This window comes from Phyllobates terribilis, unplaced genomic scaffold (assembly GCF_046119375.1).
Source record: "Phyllobates terribilis strain yellow unplaced genomic scaffold, ASM4611937v1 Scaffold_2__4_contigs__length_985480577, whole genome shotgun sequence".
Classification (NCBI taxonomy): domain Eukaryota; kingdom Metazoa; phylum Chordata; class Amphibia; order Anura; family Dendrobatidae; genus Phyllobates; species Phyllobates terribilis.
In genome coordinates, this window is record NW_027362762.1 from 362,725,215 (window position 1) to 362,745,103 (window position 19,889).

General features: G+C 40.1%; 1 protein-coding gene across 2 annotated transcripts in view; it reads left to right on the forward strand.

Annotated features, from left to right (window-relative positions):
• CFAP47 (cilia and flagella associated protein 47) overlaps nucleotides 1-19,889 on the forward strand; it is a 1,117,227-nt gene that overhangs the window by 182,631 nt on the left and 914,707 nt on the right. For both annotated transcript variants that reach the window (XM_073664712.1, XM_073664711.1), the window contains exons 23-26: nucleotides 12,043-12,211; nucleotides 14,767-14,867; nucleotides 16,738-16,897; nucleotides 17,022-17,220. In XM_073664712.1, coding sequence (XP_073520813.1) covers nucleotides 12,043-12,211; nucleotides 14,767-14,867; nucleotides 16,738-16,897; nucleotides 17,022-17,220 — 629 coding nt within the window. The remainder of the gene's footprint in view (nucleotides 1-12,042; nucleotides 12,212-14,766; nucleotides 14,868-16,737; nucleotides 16,898-17,021; nucleotides 17,221-19,889) is intronic.

The following is a 19,889-nucleotide window of genomic DNA, read 5'->3' on the forward strand; positions in this document are numbered from 1 at the left end:
CTTGAGAAAATGAATTGCCTACCTCTGCTGTAGATTGATCTTATTGCAGTGAAAAATCAATTTCACAACATCTATAAATTCATCACTACCTACAATGGCTCCTTTAGTGATTAGTGCTTGGGTGGAGTGGAAAGCTCAGGTATGCCTCAGTGCGTATAGGAATTGTGGCAAATTTGTAATCCAGGTTTCCCCCATATAGATCGGCCATTCAAAGTTTTCATTGAAGCAACTTAAAAGCCCTGAAAAGCAGATGAAATGGTTGAGTGCTCCATGTTCCCCACGTCACACTGCTCTCTCGTTGCTCCGATGTGCTGTGAAGTGCCGGCACTGATGTCTCCTGTGGTCCTGCCATGCTGTTTGTGAAGCTATCAGTGTGCGCTCCCATGAGACAAGCCCAGTGCATTCATGGCGGTGTGACTCTTCTTCTAGAACACAGAAATGATAAAAGATCAGCAGGAAAGTATCTTCTGTTCAAAGCATTATTATCACATCCAGCCTCTGACTCCCACCCGCTACCTCTTAAATATTTAAGCCACACATTTCCATGCACTTCACGTGGCGGGAAACAATACATTGTGTTGCACTCAAAACTGCAATCATTGTAATTTAGCTATAATGAACCAAGGGAGCACTATTAACTCGTGGCGTAATGAACACACTATTATACATTATTATCTCATTTGTATTTATTAGTGGCATCTTAACCTGTTAATGTCCCAATACTATTATTTTTTATTGTCAATGTATCAGAAAATTCTGATTAGCCAATTAACACATTGTTGGATGTTAGGACTTCACATAAGGTGTTATTCCAGAATAATTACAACTGACGCTTATGGAATTGCATAAATTATAAATTAGGCATGATAATTGTGAAAATGTTGTACCTTGGTCTCTAATCGCCTGCATCTTTTCATTTTTCTTTAGAATTTTCTTTTGCATTTGAATATATGCTTTTCATTAAATTTAACCCTTACTAATATAATGGTGCATGAATGGTGTTGTGTATGCTTACAGTGTACTTTGCACTGTATATAGAAAGAGCAAATAAGATGGTTATGTATGCCAATATAGTCCCGTTTCCATATGTTACACACTTCATAAGAGTCCATTTTATTTTTAAGATTCTGACTCCTGTCCTCAGAATCAACTGCTAAGTGGCACTCTTGTAACAATAAGGAGACCTCTCCGGTTTTCTTTATAGGGAGAAAAAGAAAGCTGAAAAAATGTTTATAAACATAAAAATGTCTTTTTATGTTCAGGTCAAAGTGTTCATTAAATGGGGTTGTAAAACCCCTCTTTAAATGAAATAGTCACCCCTTGGAAAATAAAAAATAACATATACTCACCTCAGTCACCAGTGCTAATTACAGCAAAGTTGGCGCTGGATCTCCCAAGGCTTGCGTGACATTATGTCATGTGAGCCCTGCAGCCAATCAGTGACCATTATGGAATTGCTATGGTCTCACTTCTTCTACTCTTCCAAAGGAAGTAAGAGTGCAGCAGCCCAATAGCGGCCAGTGATTGGCTGCAGGGCTAATGTGGCATAGCAATGTCACTCGAACCCCAGAAAACCTGGCACTGACATCGCTGAAATGGTGCAGGAGATAAGTATATATTTTTTTATATTTTAAAAGAGGAACTACGGACTGCTTCATTTAAAAAAGGCGTTTCTAGGTAAAGGACAATCCCTTTAAGTTCTAGCCTCAATGTGTTAGGTTAAATTCCCTAATTACTTTCCCTATTACAATAAAGCTGTAACTTGATGTTATTGATATGACTGCAGCAGTTGAAGTTTTAGGAATCTATAATTCAATGATTGTTTTATCATTATGTTATACATATTAATGACAGATCTAGATGTGTCTGGTTTAGCTGATATACAAAGTTATGGTTAAACGTTCCTTAATGGGTCAGATATCTATATACAGGGTAAATGCCTGGAGGAGAACTAGCTCCAAAGAGAGCCTGGATGCAAAAAAAGAAGAGACGCATGTACACAGCACTTTTGTTTAGTTTGTGGGGTATGATGATGACAGTCTTGTTCGGTGTTGACTTCTGGCTTCTCCTCTCTGCAGAAAATACTTTTCCATAACATTAACCTAAATATATTATTAATAATTAATATATATGTATCTAGTCCAATGTGAGACATGGTAAGCCGTGACTTAAAAATAAACATTGGGTGAGAACAGCTCTAGGGTCCTCACAAATTTATGTCTGTCAAGAGGTTAAAAATAATCTGTCAGCAGGTTTTTGCTATGTAATCAGACAGTAGCCTGTGTAGGGACAGAGACACTGTTTCCCGTATTCTTAATTTTCTGAGTACAGCAGTTGTAATAGAATCACAGTTTTTCCTGCTTCGGATCTAACACAGCTCGGAATGCTGAGCCCTGAATATCCCCATCCACACCATTAATTGGCACCTTTCTGTGTACAATGTATATTGACAGGTGCTAATCAGTGGGTGTGTGGATGGACCAGGAGGCACAAGACGCCTAGTCCTGTAGTGGTAATCTCTTGCTGATAAAACACTGATTTTATTGAAGCAGGAAAACACAGCTGACTGACACATCGATGGAATCAGGCTCTCAGCCCCTACACCATGCATTAATCTCAAAGGCTTTCATCAGGGTAAGATGCTGAGCTCTGTTTGACATATCCTTGATTGATATGGCATATCAGTCAACCATGGCTCTACTTAATGAAGGGGTTGAAAGGGTTATATTACTGCGAGTGACTGCCATCTAAAGTTTAAAATGGAGTTGAAAGTTCTCTCCTAGGTGTCTAGATGGCAATAAAATAAGTCATATGAATGCCATTATGGCTGGCAAGGAATAGCCTTCATACTGCTGCATTCTATCACTGAAGCTGAAGGCCAGTAGGTCAGGATACCTACAGAATGAATGGACGCAGAATGGGAGCATACAGGTTTCGTGGTGCTGTCTAGTTTTAATTTTTGTCTGGAGGGATAATTTTATACATTTGCAGCATCCTTTGACAGCCAAACTGTCTGCCTTTTCTTGACAAGACTCAAAGTACCATTTTTAGAAAAGAAAGATGTGTAATCTTCTGAGACTGGAAGAACAATAGACTGAAACATATAATCATAGAAGCAGGTGTAGATACAGCCTGAAATTGCATCCAAAAAGCCGTTGCCTAGCATATAAGACATGTACAAAGATATTGATTAAAGATCCCAGACACCTCTTAATATATAAGAATCACAGGCTGAAGACCGAGCAGTCAATCACCTAGACAGACTCAAAATTAGGTTCATTTTCTTACTAAATAAAATGAATCAGGCAGTATGATCTCAGCCTGAATGCAGATTTTGATAGACAATTATATTATATGTCTTTCAAAAAATGATAAGGATTTATGAGGCATGTCCCATATAGCAGATACATCAGTAGTCACAGACAGCCGCAATATGAGCAGGTGCATTATTCTGGGCTGAGTATTAATAAAAGAGAATTATGGATAGTACGTTATACTCATTTACTATAGTGCTATATACTCCTACTGCATTTAAAACTTTGGGAAACTGTTTTCAGAACAGTTTAAAGGATGTTAGTGGGCACCAGATTGGAAGATCATGGGACCATGAGGCTCTTATGGGGACCTTGAAGTGAAGGAACCCATTAAATGTTGATCTCGACATCTTTAATGTTAGCGGAAAAAAAAGAAAATGTACACTAGTCAAGAAAATAGAATAAAGGCACAAGAAGATGGTGAAAAAGCCATGACTTAAGATGTACCAAACTGCTCCGACATTTTTTTCCAAACTTTTTCTGAAAAATACTGACGGAAAGTGGGTTAACTAAAATCTAGCTCATGCCGAGCATCATTTTTTCATACACAATGAGCCACTGTGAGAACATCTAGATTTCTAGATTGATTTAATTTCGGGTTGTCTGACGTTAACTATCAGATAACCTTTTGAGAAGTGGATATCCCTATAGTATATGGCAAAATTATAATTACTATAATTAGTGATCTGCTATATTATATTGTGATGAAATAGGGTGTCCAGATGTGGATCTAAAAAGACTTAAAGGGTTCGTGCCAAGATTCAAAGTTATTCCCTAGGGAACAACTCATTGATCCCTGAAGGTTTGACCACTTGGACAGCCACTGATCCTAAGAAGAGGGGTCTGCAGTCTCATAGATAAAGCATAAAGTGGGGGTGCACATGCTTGATATTCCCTTTGTTCGGATGAAGAACATCAGAGCTCCCATTCTTACAATCCGTGGGAGTCCCAGTCAGATTACAGCGAATGATTATTAATTTATCCACTATCCTATGGGTCAAGGATAATTTACAATCTAAGTACAAACCCTTTAAGTTACACTGTATGTATGGAGCTGCTCTACACCCTGGTTAAGATAGGAAATTTGTACCGAAGACCCTCCTTTATTACTATAAAATTCTTTCATAATGTACAGTTATATGAAAAAGTTTGGGCACCCCTATTAATCTTAAGCTTATTGTTTTATAAAAATTGATGTTTTTGCAACAGCTATTTCAGTTTGATATATGTAATAACTGTTGGACACAGTAATGTTTCTGTCTTGAAATGAGGTTTATTGTACTAACAGAAAATGTGCAATCTCTATTCAAACAAAATTTGACAGGTGCATAAGTATGGGCACCTCACCAGAAAAGTGACAATAATATTTAGTAGATTCTCCTTTGCAAAAATAACAGCCTCTAGTCTCTTCCTGTAGCTTTTAATGATTTCCTGGATCCTGGATGAAGGTATTTTTGACCATTCCTCTTTACAAAACAATTCCAGTTCAGTTAAGTTTGATGGTCGCCGAGCATGGACAGCCCTCTTCAAATGATCCCACAGATGTTCAATGATATTCAGGTCTGGGGACTGGGATGGCCATTCCAGAACATTGTAATTGTTCCTCTGCATGAATGCCTGAGTAGATTTGGAGCGGTGTTTTGAATCATTGTCTTGCTGAAAGATTCATCCCCTGCGTAACTTCAACTTTATCACTGATTCTTGAACATTATTGTCAAGAATCTGCTAATACTGAGTGGAATCCATGCGTCCCTCAACTTTAACAAGATTCCCGGTGCCGGCATTGGCCACACAGCCCCAAAGCATGATGGAACCTCCACCAAATTTTACTGTGGGTAGCAAGTGTTTTTCTTGGAATGCTGTGTTTTTTGCCGCCATGCATAACGCCTTTTTGTGTGACCAAACAACTCAATCTTGGTTTCATCAGTCCACAGGACCTTCTTCCAAAAAGAAATTGGCTTCTCCAAATGTGCTTTTGCATACCTCAGCCGACTCTGTTTGTGGCGTGCTTGCAGAAACGGCTTCTTTCGCATCACTCTCCCATACAGCTTCTCCTTGTGCAAAGTGCGTTGTATAGTTGACCGATGCACAGTGACACCATCTGCAGCAAGTTGATGCTGCAGCTCTCTGGAGGTGGTCTGAGGATTGTCCTTGACTGATCTCACCATTCTTCTTCTCTGCCTTTCTGATGTTTTTCTTGGCCTGCCACTTCTGGCCTTAACAAGAACTGTCCCTGTGTTCTTCCATTTCCTTACTATGTTCCTCACAGTGGAAACTGACAGGTTAAATCTCTGAGACAGCTTTTTGTATCCTTCCCCTGAACAACTATGTTGAATAATCTTTGTTTTCAGATCATTTGACAGTTGTTTTGAGGAGCCCATGATGCCACTCTTCAGAGGAGATTCAAACAGGAGAACAACTTGCAAGTGGCCACTTTAAGTAGCTTTTCTCATGATTGCATACACCTGGCTATGAAGTTCAAAGCTCAATGAGGTTACTAAACCAAAAAAAGAGCTTTAGTAAGTCAGTAAAAAGTAGGTAGGAGTATTTAAAACAAGAAAATGATAAGGGTGCCCATACTTATGCACCTGTCAAATTTTGTTTGAATGCAGATTGCACATTTTCTGTGCAATAAACCTCATTTCAAGGCAAAAACATTACTGTGTCCAACAGTTATTACATATATCAAACTGAAATAGCTGTTGCAAAAACACCAATTTTTATAAAACATTAAGCTTAAGATTAATAGGGGTGCCCAAACTTTTTCATATAACTGTATATAGAAACAATTTTCTAAAGTAAGCAACCCTTTTAACAGATTAGTATAAAATATTAAAAGAGATGTATCAAAAATATGAAAAAAATCTGCAATAACTCCCAAAGGGGAAAGGATATACAAAAGATATAAGAAAGCAAAAAATGCCCTGATATAAAAATTAAAATGGAAACTAACTGCAAAACATAACAATCTTTATTGTCATAATTAGTTAAATGAACATAAAATGACACAGGGCATGATTAGATACATGATTAAAAACAAAGGCTCGGCAAAAAGGAGGATAATGAGTATTTCATGATTGCAGAAAAAATATGAAAGGTAGATCTGCATATTAATGAAGGTCAGAGAGATACAAGGTAAATATAATATGAAATAATATAATTTCCTGTATGGCCCAAGGTAATACATATATACAATTATATGATATGTATTTATAAGTAAAGTGCATAGAGCAAGACGCCAATAGTGTAGTATACACAAAATAAGGGTCCAATTCATCAAAGCAATTTTTACAGAATTCTGGTGTAAATTGCTTTAAAATGTTGCAAAATTGTGGCACAACTCGGAGCTGCACAAAAATGTAGCGAATTTTGGTGTTTTCACACCAGTTTCTCCCAGCTCCGCCAAAATGAACTGGCCACGGTGGGGCGTGATGCCACAGCTTGTCTAATTCATGTAGAGCTTTGGCGTTCTCTACATCAGAAAACTTACTCCAGTCCCTAATTTAGTGTAAATTTTTTGGGAGATTAGTGGCGAGGTACACGGAGGCACATGCCACTCGTCAGCCATTCCTAATTAATGAAGAGGCGTACATGGCATCATGAATCAGTAGCGTCTGACTCTACCATGCCCCTTCATTAAGGTGAGTGAGAAATCGCTGGTCTTGATGATTCAAAAATAAAGAGTCCTGGCCATGCTCTATAACAGTGATTTTCAACCTTTTTTGAGCCGCGGCACACTTTTTATACTTAGAAAATTCTGGGGCACACCACCAACCAAAGTATCACAAAATGACACTAAAACAGGCATATTATACATATAGTTAATAATATAGATTCTAAATTTATTTTACTCACTCAGTGTGAAACCTGGGCCTGTTTCGATAAACACAAAAGGGATATCCTGGCAGGAATGGTGGAAAGACACACACGAAGCTCTTCCTCAACAGTTCTCAGTTTCTCCCTGTTTTTAGTTTTTATCGCAGTCAAGCTTGAGAAGCCCAGCTCACATAGATATGTGGTTGAAAATGGGAGCAATGTCAAAATAGCTTTGTTGGCCAGAATGGGGAACTCCTTGGCAACAGATAACCAAAAACTGTCCAAAGGAAGATCAGCAAACTTTAGCTTTAAACCGCGATCTTGCTTCAGTTCAACGAGTTCCTCTTGCTCCTTTAAAGTCATGTCCTTTCCAGCAACGGTTAATGAGCTGTATGGGTCCCTAACCCAGTCAAGGCATTCTGTGAAGGCTGAAGAGAAATAGAACGATAACTTCTCCTCAAGAGTTTTCAAATGTCTGCCAATCGCTTCACACATTGCAGCAGTATTGTCATCATGCAGTTTCTCGGTGAGTGGGAACATCTGAAGGTTGCCACCCTGCACATGTTGTTGCCAGAGCTGCTCCTTTAAACGGAATCCGTTCATTTTATCAGTGCTTGTAAGCAGGTTTTCATTTCGACCTTGCATCCGTGTGTTTAGTTCATTCAGATATTGAAATATATCAGCCAAGTATGCCAGCTTTGCACACCACTCATCACTTGCAAGCAGCTTTGAATAATCGGACCTCTCGTTTGTAAGAAATATTTTAAGTTCCTCTCGCAACTCATACACACAGGCCAGCACTTTGCCGCGTGACAGCCACCTGACCTCCGTGTGGAGCAATAAGATTTTATGTTCCGCTCCCATTTCTGTCACAAAGACGCAAATAAGCGACATCTCAAAGGTCGCGTCTTCACAAAGTTCACTATGCGCACAACATCATCCAACACAGGAGCTAGATCTGCTGGTGAGGTCTTTGCAATGAGGGCCTCACGGTGCAAGAAACAGTGGGTAGCAAGAACATCTGGGTTTCTTTCTTTAACCCTACTTACAAAGCCTTTGATGCGCCCGACCATGGCTGCGGCTCCATCAGTGCAGACACCTGTGCAGTTTTCCCATGTAAGTCCACTTTTATCAAGATATTCCGATGTGACTTGGAATATTGCCTCTCCTGTTGATTTTTCTGTCAGTGCCTTGCAAAATAGGAAGTTTTCTCTAATGGCTTCACCATCCACAAAACGCACATTGGCCAACAACTGACAATGTCCACTGATATCCGTCGACTCATCAAGTTGCAAGGCAAATTTCTTACTGATGCGCACCTTTTCCAAAACAACTGTTTCAATGTCCGCAGTCAAGTCATCAATCCGTCTGGCAATTGTGTTATCAGAGAGAGGCACTTTAGCTATCTCTTTAGCTGCTTCAGGGCCAAGCATCTCATTTACAATAGCTTTACAAGCTGGTAGTATTAATGTTTCTGCCACAGTGTGGGACTTTTTTGATTTAGCTATGAGTTCAGCAACAAGGTAGCTAGCTTTGAGGGCTCTCTCATTTACCTTTGTGCTTTTTCTCAAAAAAGTTGCCCCTTTCTCATTGTTTGTACGTAAGCGTACAAAATACTCCATCGGTTTATTTTGAACGGAAGGGTGTTTCGTTTGGAGATGGCGTTTAAGTTTGCTTGGCACCATAGCGCTATTGGAAAGCTTCTCACCACACACCAAGCACAGTGGTGTTGGTGCTGTCGCATCCCCAGTGGAAGTAAATCCAAATGAAAGATAGCTTTCACTGTATTGCCTTGAGCTCACCGTCTTGTCTTTTTTCTTTTGTCGAACTCTCATACTAGGGCCTTCATTTGGGTTAGAATTGTGTCCAGGGTCCTGTTCGGCATTTGCCTTTTCCATTCTCAAATACTTCTCCATCACTGCTGAGATAGTGTGCGCAGCCACACACTAAAATAGAAGAATATTACATTATCTGCCACACTTAAAGGACCTCTGCTAGGCATATTTCATTCCTGAGGGCTTAAAAAGCAGCTCTCGTGGTGACAAGAAGCTGATTTAAACCCCCCAAGAGTGAACTTCGCGAGAGTTGTATGTGTGTGATAATAACTTATATTACTACGGTCTGCATTTCCTGCTTGAATTGACACTAGTGACGTAGCACTCAGCTTTCTCTATAAGTAGAATAGAGCCGGCTGCCAAGTGCTACGCCACTAGAGTCAATTCAAGCAGGACATGACTGCTGAAGAACGGTACTAATATCATTTATTATTCCATACATACAACTCTCACGGAGTTCACTCTTGGGGGTTTTAAATCAGCTTCTTACCACCACAAGAGCTACTTTTTTAGCCCTCAAGAGTGAAATATGCCTGGCAGAGGTCCTTTCAATAAATTATTTATTTTAAAAAAGTGAAATAAAAAAGGATAACCCCCTCATATATTCAATCCCATGTAACCTCATAAATACAGTCCCACGTATATGAGCACATGATTATCAGCATCATATAGTGTGGTGATGTGCACTGTACAGCGCCACAGTATATGGTGCTGATTATTATGTGGCTCATATACTGTAATATAAAGGGGTACAATGAGAAGTACTATGGCCATGAGGCCAGAGTACAAGTGCCAGCTCATATACTCAGCATATGAGCTGGTACTTGTAGTACTCCAGCCTCATGACTATAGTATTTCTCATTTTACATTTCTCATTGTTATATGCAGTATACTGCTGGAGTACTAAAAGTACCAGCTCATATGCTGAGTATTCTGCCAACAGTTCATATATTCAGGCAAAAGCTCATATAGTCAGCATTATTGGCGGGCATTACCTTGGCGGCGGGCAAATGCGAGAGTCTCTAAGCTCTCAGGATGACGCGCCGGCCTCGGTGACGTCATTAAGTCGCGCGAGGTTCAAAGCTTGCGCATGTGTTATTGTACACGTCTCCTACATTGTAAGAAGGCGTGACTGCGCATCGAGCGCATTGCCGGGAAACAAAACACAGGGGGCACCATAGTTTGGGGAACTTTCCCCGCGGCACACCCGACCACTAGTGTGCCGCGGAACACTGGTTGAAAATCACTGCTCTATAAGTACAAGTACAAACATCCAGTTATATCAGATACCTAAGGTATAGTGAATAGAACAGTACTGACCCTGCATAATGATGAGAGTCCTTCTGTTGCCCAGGCATGCACCCCAACATGCGTTTTGTATAGCTACTCTCTAACCTTCATTACAATTCAGTTTATAGATCTACCATTCATATCTACAATGTAATCATACTCATTATCCCCCTTGTTGTCCAGCCCTTGTTTTAATCATGTCCTGTGTCATTTTATGCTTTTTTAGCCAATTACGTCAATACAGATTGTTGCATTTTGCAATTGGTTTCTATTTTTTACTTTTCTATCTGTATTTTTTATGTTTTCATAACATTAGACTTTGTTTCAGCTACATAACAGGAGCACACTCAGCTTTCTGGCCTGTCTCCTACATAACCGCACTCTGCTTAGGTTCCAAAATAAAGGTTATTCCCATCATGGATATTTATGGAATATTGGCAGAATAGGTCCCACTTGTAAGAGCTGATCTCAAGAACAGGGCCCCATCTTATTATTTATTTATTTTACTCACTTATATAGCGCTATTAATTCTACAGAGCTTTACAGACATCCGGCTCCAATGATGGCCGCACATGCTTTATTGATCCATCATTTTCATAGTCCCCAAAAAAATAAATAGAAATATCTGTTCATGCGTGACCAATTCTCCACTCACTTAAGGGTGAGACATTGCCCCTTCTTCAAATGTTATGGTCCTAGATTTGGAGCTCACATCCTGCGAATGTGCCATAAAAGTCTAAGATGGAAATACCACATTAAAGAAAACCTGACAGCTGATATAAAAAAAAATAATAAGTGTATTGTAAAGTATACTACATTTTCGTTCACTATTTTAGTGTCATTTTTAGTGTAAGTAAATAATGTACTTATGTAATGAAAAAATAACTATTTAAATGTGTGTATGTGTATATATGTGTATGTATGTATGTATATATATATATGTATATAAAATGTGTATATGTATAGGCAGCACGGTGGCTCAGTGGTTAGCACTGCAGCCTTGCAACACTGGGGTCCTGAATTCAACTCCCACCAAGGACAACATCTGCAAGGAGTTTGTATGTTCTCCCCGTGTTTGTGTGGGTTTCTTTCCACACTCCAAAGACATACTGATAGGGAATGTAGATTGTGAGCCCCAATGGGGACAGTGCTAATAATGTCTGTAAAGCGCTGTGGAATTAATGGCGCTATATAAGTGAGTAAAATAAATAAATATATAAAGCACAGTTTGATAAATAGGGGCACTTGGCTGCAGGATCTGACTACACAGAATTTGTTGTCTGTTACTATGAAACCTAAAGAGTAAGATCTGTAGCTACAAAACTAAAGGAAAATTTTAACTAAGATCATTTACTTTCTTTTCCATCTTATGAATCATTGGAACAATTAAAACTTTGGTTGTGTAGTAGACATAGACTATAACTGAGAGTCAGCACGATGCACAGATGGGCAGATACAGGAGTAATTCATCTCTGCGGAATCTGTACTTATGCAATTGTCAGCCTGATTATCAGTAATCCAGGTACTCTGTATTGATTACATAATAATTGTCTTGCTTTCTCCAAGTGCTTGTGGGTTAAATGTGATTAATGGCAGATTTGTTGAGCACACTAAGACCCTGTGGTGACTGCGATAACAACATACATTAATTTGCCATTAATTAAGTGAAGTATTGGTTACCTATGCATGTTTCCTTTGCAGTTTCCCGCAATTTGCATGCTGTTAATGACTCCGAATCTGTGATTGTAGTAGCAGTCAGTATATTACTATGGATTTTTGTACTGCAGGTGGCAGCATATGACTTTCAGCTTCCCGTAAATATCAACTTTACTGGTGGATTAGCTGACGCTGACAGCTCAGTTCCCGTCACCCCAACCCATTCAGAAAAGCATATTGTTGTCCCAAGACCTCAAACAGTGAATGTCATCACTCCTGCCTGTAAAGTAAATGCTACTGGTACGTCAATACATTTGTCTGTAATCTATTATTAGACTAAAAGTGCTGGCACATCCAAGCAATGCTGGTAGATAGGAGGGATGAAGGCTTCCAGATAGATGTGGTCTGTGATTGCCCTGCCGCTCGGTAGCCGCACTCTTCTCTACCCGGAACACATTATCTGAAATAACAAATTCCTGCCTTAACAGCGGGGTATCCCTACTAAGAGATATATCCTTATAGAACATCACCTTCAAATCAAAAAGATTTATAAATTGTTAAAATGTCATTCTGTAAAATGTCTGTTACTGAATATGTTTAACCATTTCTGGCACACCAGTGTCTAGCAATATTGTTTTCATTATAGACTATACACTGTATATAGGCATTGCTTCAAGAAGTATTATAGTTTTTACTTTTTTAATTATTTATGGAAGATGACAGCATTTTTTTCCCTATTCCCTCCTAATTATGTATTTGGTGTAGTGTAAGTGTATTTAAATGCTTAGTGATCACTGTTTTCCCGGTTTACAGCGCCGCGTCAGTCCTCTTTTGGCCCATGTGGCCGCACTGCAGCTCTGCCGACTCACAGAGAGGCTTACATCAAGGCCACATTCACACGTTCAGTACTTGGTCAGTATTTTACATCAGTATCTGTAAGCCAAAATCAGGAGAGGAACAATCAGAGGAAAAGTATAATAGAAACACATCACCACTTCTGTATTTATCACCCACTCCTGGTTTACAAATGCTGATGTAAAATACTGACCAAATACTGAACATGTAAACGTGGCCTAAGAAAGCGACTTCTGCTCCACACATTAATCCTGGTGTGAGCTGGCTAGTCTGATTTCTGGTAATGGGGGCAAGAAGAGGACCGGCACAGCACTGGAAACTGGTGAAAATATTGATGGGTAAATAATTTATTACACTTACAGTACATTACATATATAATTAGGTTAGATTAAAGAAAAAGAATGTAGAGAGATCTTCTTGAAAATATTCATCATAAATATTGTGAAAAGTGCTGTAAAATGACAGATACCGTGACAGACAGACCATAGCTGAAACCTGATAGACCCTATTATGGTTAATGGGGACTGTGACGGAGAAGCGCAATTTACCAATGCAGACATGTACAAAGCTTTATTTATTTCGGAAATAGGAAGTGCATGAATTTGGTAATATACATGTTTCAATGCTGCTCACACATACTTTACCAGTCAAAAGCTTAGTTTTCCTTGTTGTTATTGGAATGTGCTCACTGCAGATTTAAACTGAAGGCAGCAAAACTATGAAGGAACAAGGAGAAACACATGCAAAACAAACCAGAATATGTGTTAAGCCTTAGATTTGTCAAAGTACCCCCCTTTTACTCTGATAAACAGCTTTACACACCCTTTGCATTCTCTCCAGCAGCTTCATCAGGTTGTCACATGGAATGGCATTCTAAAAGTGTTTAGGCCATTCCTAGAGGTGAGTGTTGACTGCTTTGCCTGCGCTATGCAATCCATCTCATCCCAAACCATCTTAATTGGCTTGAGGTCAGGTGATTGTTGAGACCAAGTCACCTGATGCAGCACTCTATCCCTCCCCCTCTTTGGTCACATTGCCTATATAGAGCCTGGAGGTGTGCTTTGGGTCATTTTCCTGGTATAAAAGAAATGATGATCCCACTATGTTCAAACATAATTTGGATGGCATGTCATTGCAGAATGTTGTTGGAACCATTCTGAGTGACTGTACCTTGAATAAATGACCAACAATGTCAACCACAAAACACACCTAAACAATTTTACCTCCCCTTCTATTCTTTTCTGTGTGTGCCACACATGTAGAAACTAGCTGCACACCTTTTCTACATTTCACAAAGACATGGTGCTCTCTTCTTGTTTGCAATCCTTAGTAGTGGATTCATTGCAACAATTTGATCACAAAGGCCTGCTTCTCTCAGTCTCCTCTGGGCAGGTACTCAATGTTTGTGTATTATTTATGACAGCTGTTATCTGAGGCGCTGTCAGTTTGTGGTTTCTGTGGCTGGTAACTCTGATGAACTTATCCTCTGCAGCAAAGGTAATTCTTAATCTTCCTTTACTGGGTCTTCATGACAGCCAACTTCAACATAGAAATTGATGGTTTTCATCACTGCACTTTAGGATATCTTCAAGGTTCAAACAATTTTCTGTATTGACCAACCTTCACATCTTAACATAATGATGGACTATTATTTCTTTTTATTTGGCTGATTGATTCTTGCCATTTTCCGACTTTGAACAGTTGTGGAATAGGTCTAAGCACTGCATGGAACTGTGTACCAACACTGCTTCTGCAAAACACACCTAATGGTCGCAAACAGTTTCTGAAAGCCGGTGATTCCACAAGTGAACTCTTGATGAGGCATACCTGATCATTAGAAGCTATTAAAGGGGGAGATGATTTGAGACACAAGTTACAATAGAATGTTATACGTTTCCTAGTACAGTGATTAAGCTAGATTTTCATAAACACATCAAAACCCTTTTAACGTACAGTATGTCTTAACATGATAATTATTTAGTTCCGATGCCTTTTCACAGTTTTGCAGCAGCCGCTCAGAGTCTCCACTACCCACATTGCCTTTGAATTGCCGTCTGGAGTGCTTGATCTGGGCATTGCAGATAACTCTTTATGCTCTCAGGTAAGACTCTTGTGCACAGTTTTGAAGAAAAATAAATTAAAAGTCCAGGATTATTTTAAGTGAGAGAATATGAATTGTGAAGAGTATCCCAAAAGCTATATTAGGTCCTATTCATATGATAATTACAAGACATGGATATATTGAACCATATCCAAAGAAAAGTAATCCAATAGATTTCATTATTTATTTATTTTTCTTGCTAAAATAGAAAAATAATATGTTTGTATATACTATATTTTGACACTCTCACATTAAATAGTAAACATGTTTTAAAATGAATCTCTATAATACCCTATAATCATATTAGAATTTTTAGTTGCAAACTCCTGTACAAATTATTATTTATATACAAGTCTCTTGCTGCCTTTCATGGCCGCACCAAGCAGTCAGTAGATTATGTGTTAAAGGAGTTTCTTGAGATCCTAAAAAAGTTGTCAATGCGTAGAATATGGCATAAAGTTGTTAAATAACCTATTCTCACCTGTTAAACCACCCAACACTCCAGCAGTGCTGCTTAAGTGATCGCTTTTGATCTTTTCGCTGCATCAATGACTTACTGTTTAATCTCATGATGTTGGCATGTATAGCACAAGATATCTGCGGCTCAAATGGTTAAAAAGGCATTATGGATGCAGTGGAATGATGGGACCGCTAGAGCAGCGGGACTGGAGAGGTGGACAATTTAACTTGTTTAGGTTTCTTAGTAATTGGATACAATTGGTCAATTTTGTTAAGTTTCTGAAGATTCTTTAAACGTGATTGCCCCACTATTACATTGATGAAGAATCCACAAAATAGATAACTAGTGATGAGCACCCGCCATACTCGGTGCATACCCAAGCAACCTAGGCAACCTCGAGTAACGAGCACTTGTGCTCATCACTAGTTATAAATACCTAAAATCTGACCACAAAGACCCCCAGTAATCCCAAGAATGTTGGTCCCATGGTCCACCAGTATGAATGGAGCAGCAATGTACATATGCATGGATGGACATACCATTGGAGTAACCTGTACAGCTTCATAGGGGCCCAAGAGGTATCAGGTTGCCATTCCACCTCCAAAGCGGCAAGAAACTTTTGTTACAGGCACATAAAGTGTGCATTATGATTAGCCGTTCTTATGCTGTTCTTCTACTAATAAACATAGCCAGCCTTTCTGTCAGTCCCATACAAGTGGTGGTATCACATGTGCACTATCACTCTATTTACATCGGTGGTTTTGGGATCATCATTTTTTGTGATTGTTGGGGGTCTGACCACTGTATTCATGTGGATAGGTGTTAAATGCAGAAAGTAAGGCAATCTATTTAAGTGTATATATGTGCAGGAGATTTGGAGCTGTCTATTACTAGATGTGAACTCTGAAACTAATCAATGCATAATTATGCTCTTTATGAATCAGGAGTGTTTGACTCCCGAATGCTCTTCATCAAGACCGTCGTGAAAACATGTATAAGTCTTCTGCTTTTTTCGATCACCATTAATCAAACAGCTCTGTCCGAATCCTGTGCCGTCATACTGTGCATACTAAACCCGTCCGCTTATAGATGCTACTGTACCTAGAGAATATTGCCTTCGGTCTTGGCTTATTTTTCTCATAACTGATTGAATGAAAGTAGAGTAGGGTAAAAGCTTACACTTCTTGTGTTACTGCTGATGTCCTGCATTCATCTTGTTAACTTCTTTTAAATTGTTTAATTTGTGAACTTTGAAATCAGTATATAGATGAGAGGCAATAACTCTCCTGATAGAAAGGCCAATGATTGATATTGTAATATGCTATTTTATAATACGTTCAGACAATATGAACACATCTAATACATTTCAGAACTTCAGAGGATAAAGATATATTTCCATTATTTTCTTAGGTGCTTGAGATAAGCAATATTTCAAAGAAAACAGTGTCATGGAGGTTAAATCTTGATCAAACTTTGGAAACTCTGAAGAATGGAGTTTTCAAGTTCGGTAAACCTTCGGGTGTGCTTCATCCAGGGGAAACAAGTCAGATTAATGTCCACTTTTGCCCTGGTAAGTATGTGGGAGAATTGATGGTTTAAGGTTCTGATTTTATATTATTCTTTGCTACTTATTCAGTCGCATGGTTTTAATTGACTAATGTTTATTTATTTATTTTTTATTTATTTTTTTACAGCTGGACCGGGGAACTACAGAGCCGAAATTCCACTGATCTTAAATGATGATCCAGATACTCTGTATATACCTCTCCATCTGTTCGGTAGCTCCAAGAAGCCAGTGATAACATTTGATCCACCACTTGTTTTACTAAGTCCCGTGCCTTTGGACACAGAAATTGAAGCTGTGGTTGATGTCATGTCAACTAATTATGACAGGTATGTAAAGTAAATATTCAGATGTTTCTATAGAATCGCCTATATTTTTACACTGAACAGCCAGAACCATAAAATCATTGACAGGTGAAATAAATTACATTGATTTGATTGATTCATTAGCCGGAAAGTGAAGAGTAAGTGTAAAATGTGATATTTTGAAGCAGGATAAATGGGCAAATGTAAGGATTTAAGCAACTTTGCAACTTCGACTAGGGCCAAAATGTGATGGCTAGACGATTGGCTAAAAACATTTCGATCATGTGACTGGAGTTCTTATGTCGTGTCGCTTTGATCAGGATTGGCCAGTCTGACATGTGTGCAGAGTGCTATGGTCGTCGTTGAGTTGCGGTCATGTGACCGCTTCGCTGATGACGTCGTGGGTATCTGCCCTGTGATTGAGCGATGTCTATGCAAGTGACTCACCCCCTGGGCCGTGGGGTACCCGGAACCGGGCTTCTGTACGATGCTGGGGGTAGTAGTGGCAACCCGATCCCGTGGCTCAGGGTGGTCAGACCAAGTGTTGTGGCAGTCTATTTATAGATTTGTGAATGTCCGACTACGCCACCCGTGGATTGCGGTCAGAGATAACCGCCGCTGCGAGGCAGACCACTGAGGCTGATGTTGGTGTGCAGCACAGGGGTAGGATAACTCCCCACGGGAAGAGTGTAGCCTCAGGGCAGTGTAAGTGGATGCTGGGGGTGATGGTGCAGGCGCAGCAGAAATCACACAGAGTCCAATGATGCAGTCCAGGGTCTTTTACTCACAGTTGTTATCCAAGTCACTTCTGTCAGCAAGGACTGCCCGAGCCGTGCTGCGTCCACCAGGTGAGGAGCTCGGTCAACCCCCAGGCAATTCAGGAGTATGGCACAGGACCCCCTTCTGTCCTTTCTCTGGCCTCTCGTGCCCCACCAGTGTCCTGACTTCTGTCCGGCTACTGCGGACCGTGTCGGGTAAGCGTTGGCCTTCACTTCCCGCTATCCTATATGGTGCCTTCCTAGCAGGTTTAGCGGGGGGTCGCATCAATAAATGGTCACAACCTCCGGTTCTTGGCTGAGGGTAGATTCGCCTCCACCAACTTAGGGATCCGGTACCTTTCCACAGCCTGACCCTTCCACCCGATATAATGGGGTATGCAACGGTTGCTAGCCGTTCTGCACTCTTAGGGTCCCTTCTGCCTTCTTGTTTCTGGAGCCCTTCCACTCCTCTGTCTCTTCTCCTTCCTTCCTTCTCCTTCTTTTCTTCTCCTCTCTGGCCCCGGCCTTTTCTCTAGGCCTGCCTCGTGGAGCTGAGCTCAGCCTGAGCCACTGCTCCCTGTCAGCTCTCTCTCCCTTCTGCTCTGACTGAACTCCCCTACTTTTAAGATGGCTCCCACCTTTTATCTGCTTCTCTGTGCCTGAGCTCAGGTGACCTGCACCCAATGAGCTCCTTCCTGTGCTCCAGAAACCGCCCCCTTTCTGCTCCTACACCACTGGGTTCTCTTCCCCCCTCCCCACTCCAGCCAGGGACATGGCCAGTTGTGCCCGCAGCTGGGAGCACCGTCGAGCTGTCCCCCGGCAATGGTGTGTGTGTGTGTGCAGCTAACTGAGCCCTGGTCCACACTCCATCCTTACCTGGGAGTGGAATATCACACCTCTGGTTGCGGTGCAATACCCCTGTAGCAACCGAGCCCTCGGGGCGCTACACAAGCGCATTGCCATGTGGGCTGGTAGTTCTATTATTGGGTGGTGGGTACCTTGGTTACACTGTTATTTGATTCTCATTTGATGATCGCCGCCGTGGTCTTCATGCTTATGATGTTGTGTGCATTATCACATATAGGGACTGTTTTACATTGCATTGATTGTAAGGTATGTGCTTATTTCTGTATTGGACTAATGCCTTTTCCTTTAATGTGATTGTTTTTTGCATGTATATGTATAATTACTTTAATGGGCGTGGCTATTTAGTGATTGGTGTATGTTTGTGAACCATATCATTTAAGCACACTATGTTGCTCTATTTGTACTTGATAAAGACTTTTTTGATAAGTCGAAACATTGTTACATTTTATAGGGCAGAATAAATTTTTTTTTATTTTCAACCCGGGACTTGGACGCTGTGTCTTACTATTTATTGATAGTTTTTTTTGCAGATGCTTTTAAACAATCAATGTTAGTCCAAGGAAGGACGATTGGTGTCTGACACATAGACAACAAATATTTCAGCAATACTATCATGTAGTGTTGACAAGTAGTGGTCTATCAAATGCGATGACTAGATATCCACAAATGAGACCTACATTCGAGAGCTGGAGGATAAGCCATCTGTCACATATGAGAGCTTGAGCAGGATATTCCCCATACTGGCATAGTCTACTTTATGGCAGGCTATGAATTTGTGAGAAAATTCCCAAATCAGATATGGGAATAAGCCCACAATACTTTTATCTGGTTTCATGCATGTGGAAAGGACCTCAGTCTGACAATGTGCAGTATGTAACTGAAAGGAGCAAGAGAAGAAGAAATTGTGATTTTTATTTGATCCAGCAAAATCTTATTCTGATATTAATCAACATTTTGACCCATGCAAAGCTCTTTAACAAGAACGTCGGACTGTGGTACTATTATTAGTGACATTTCTGTATTGTGTTTATAAGTGGAGAGAAAAGTTGGGATCTATAATCACATAAT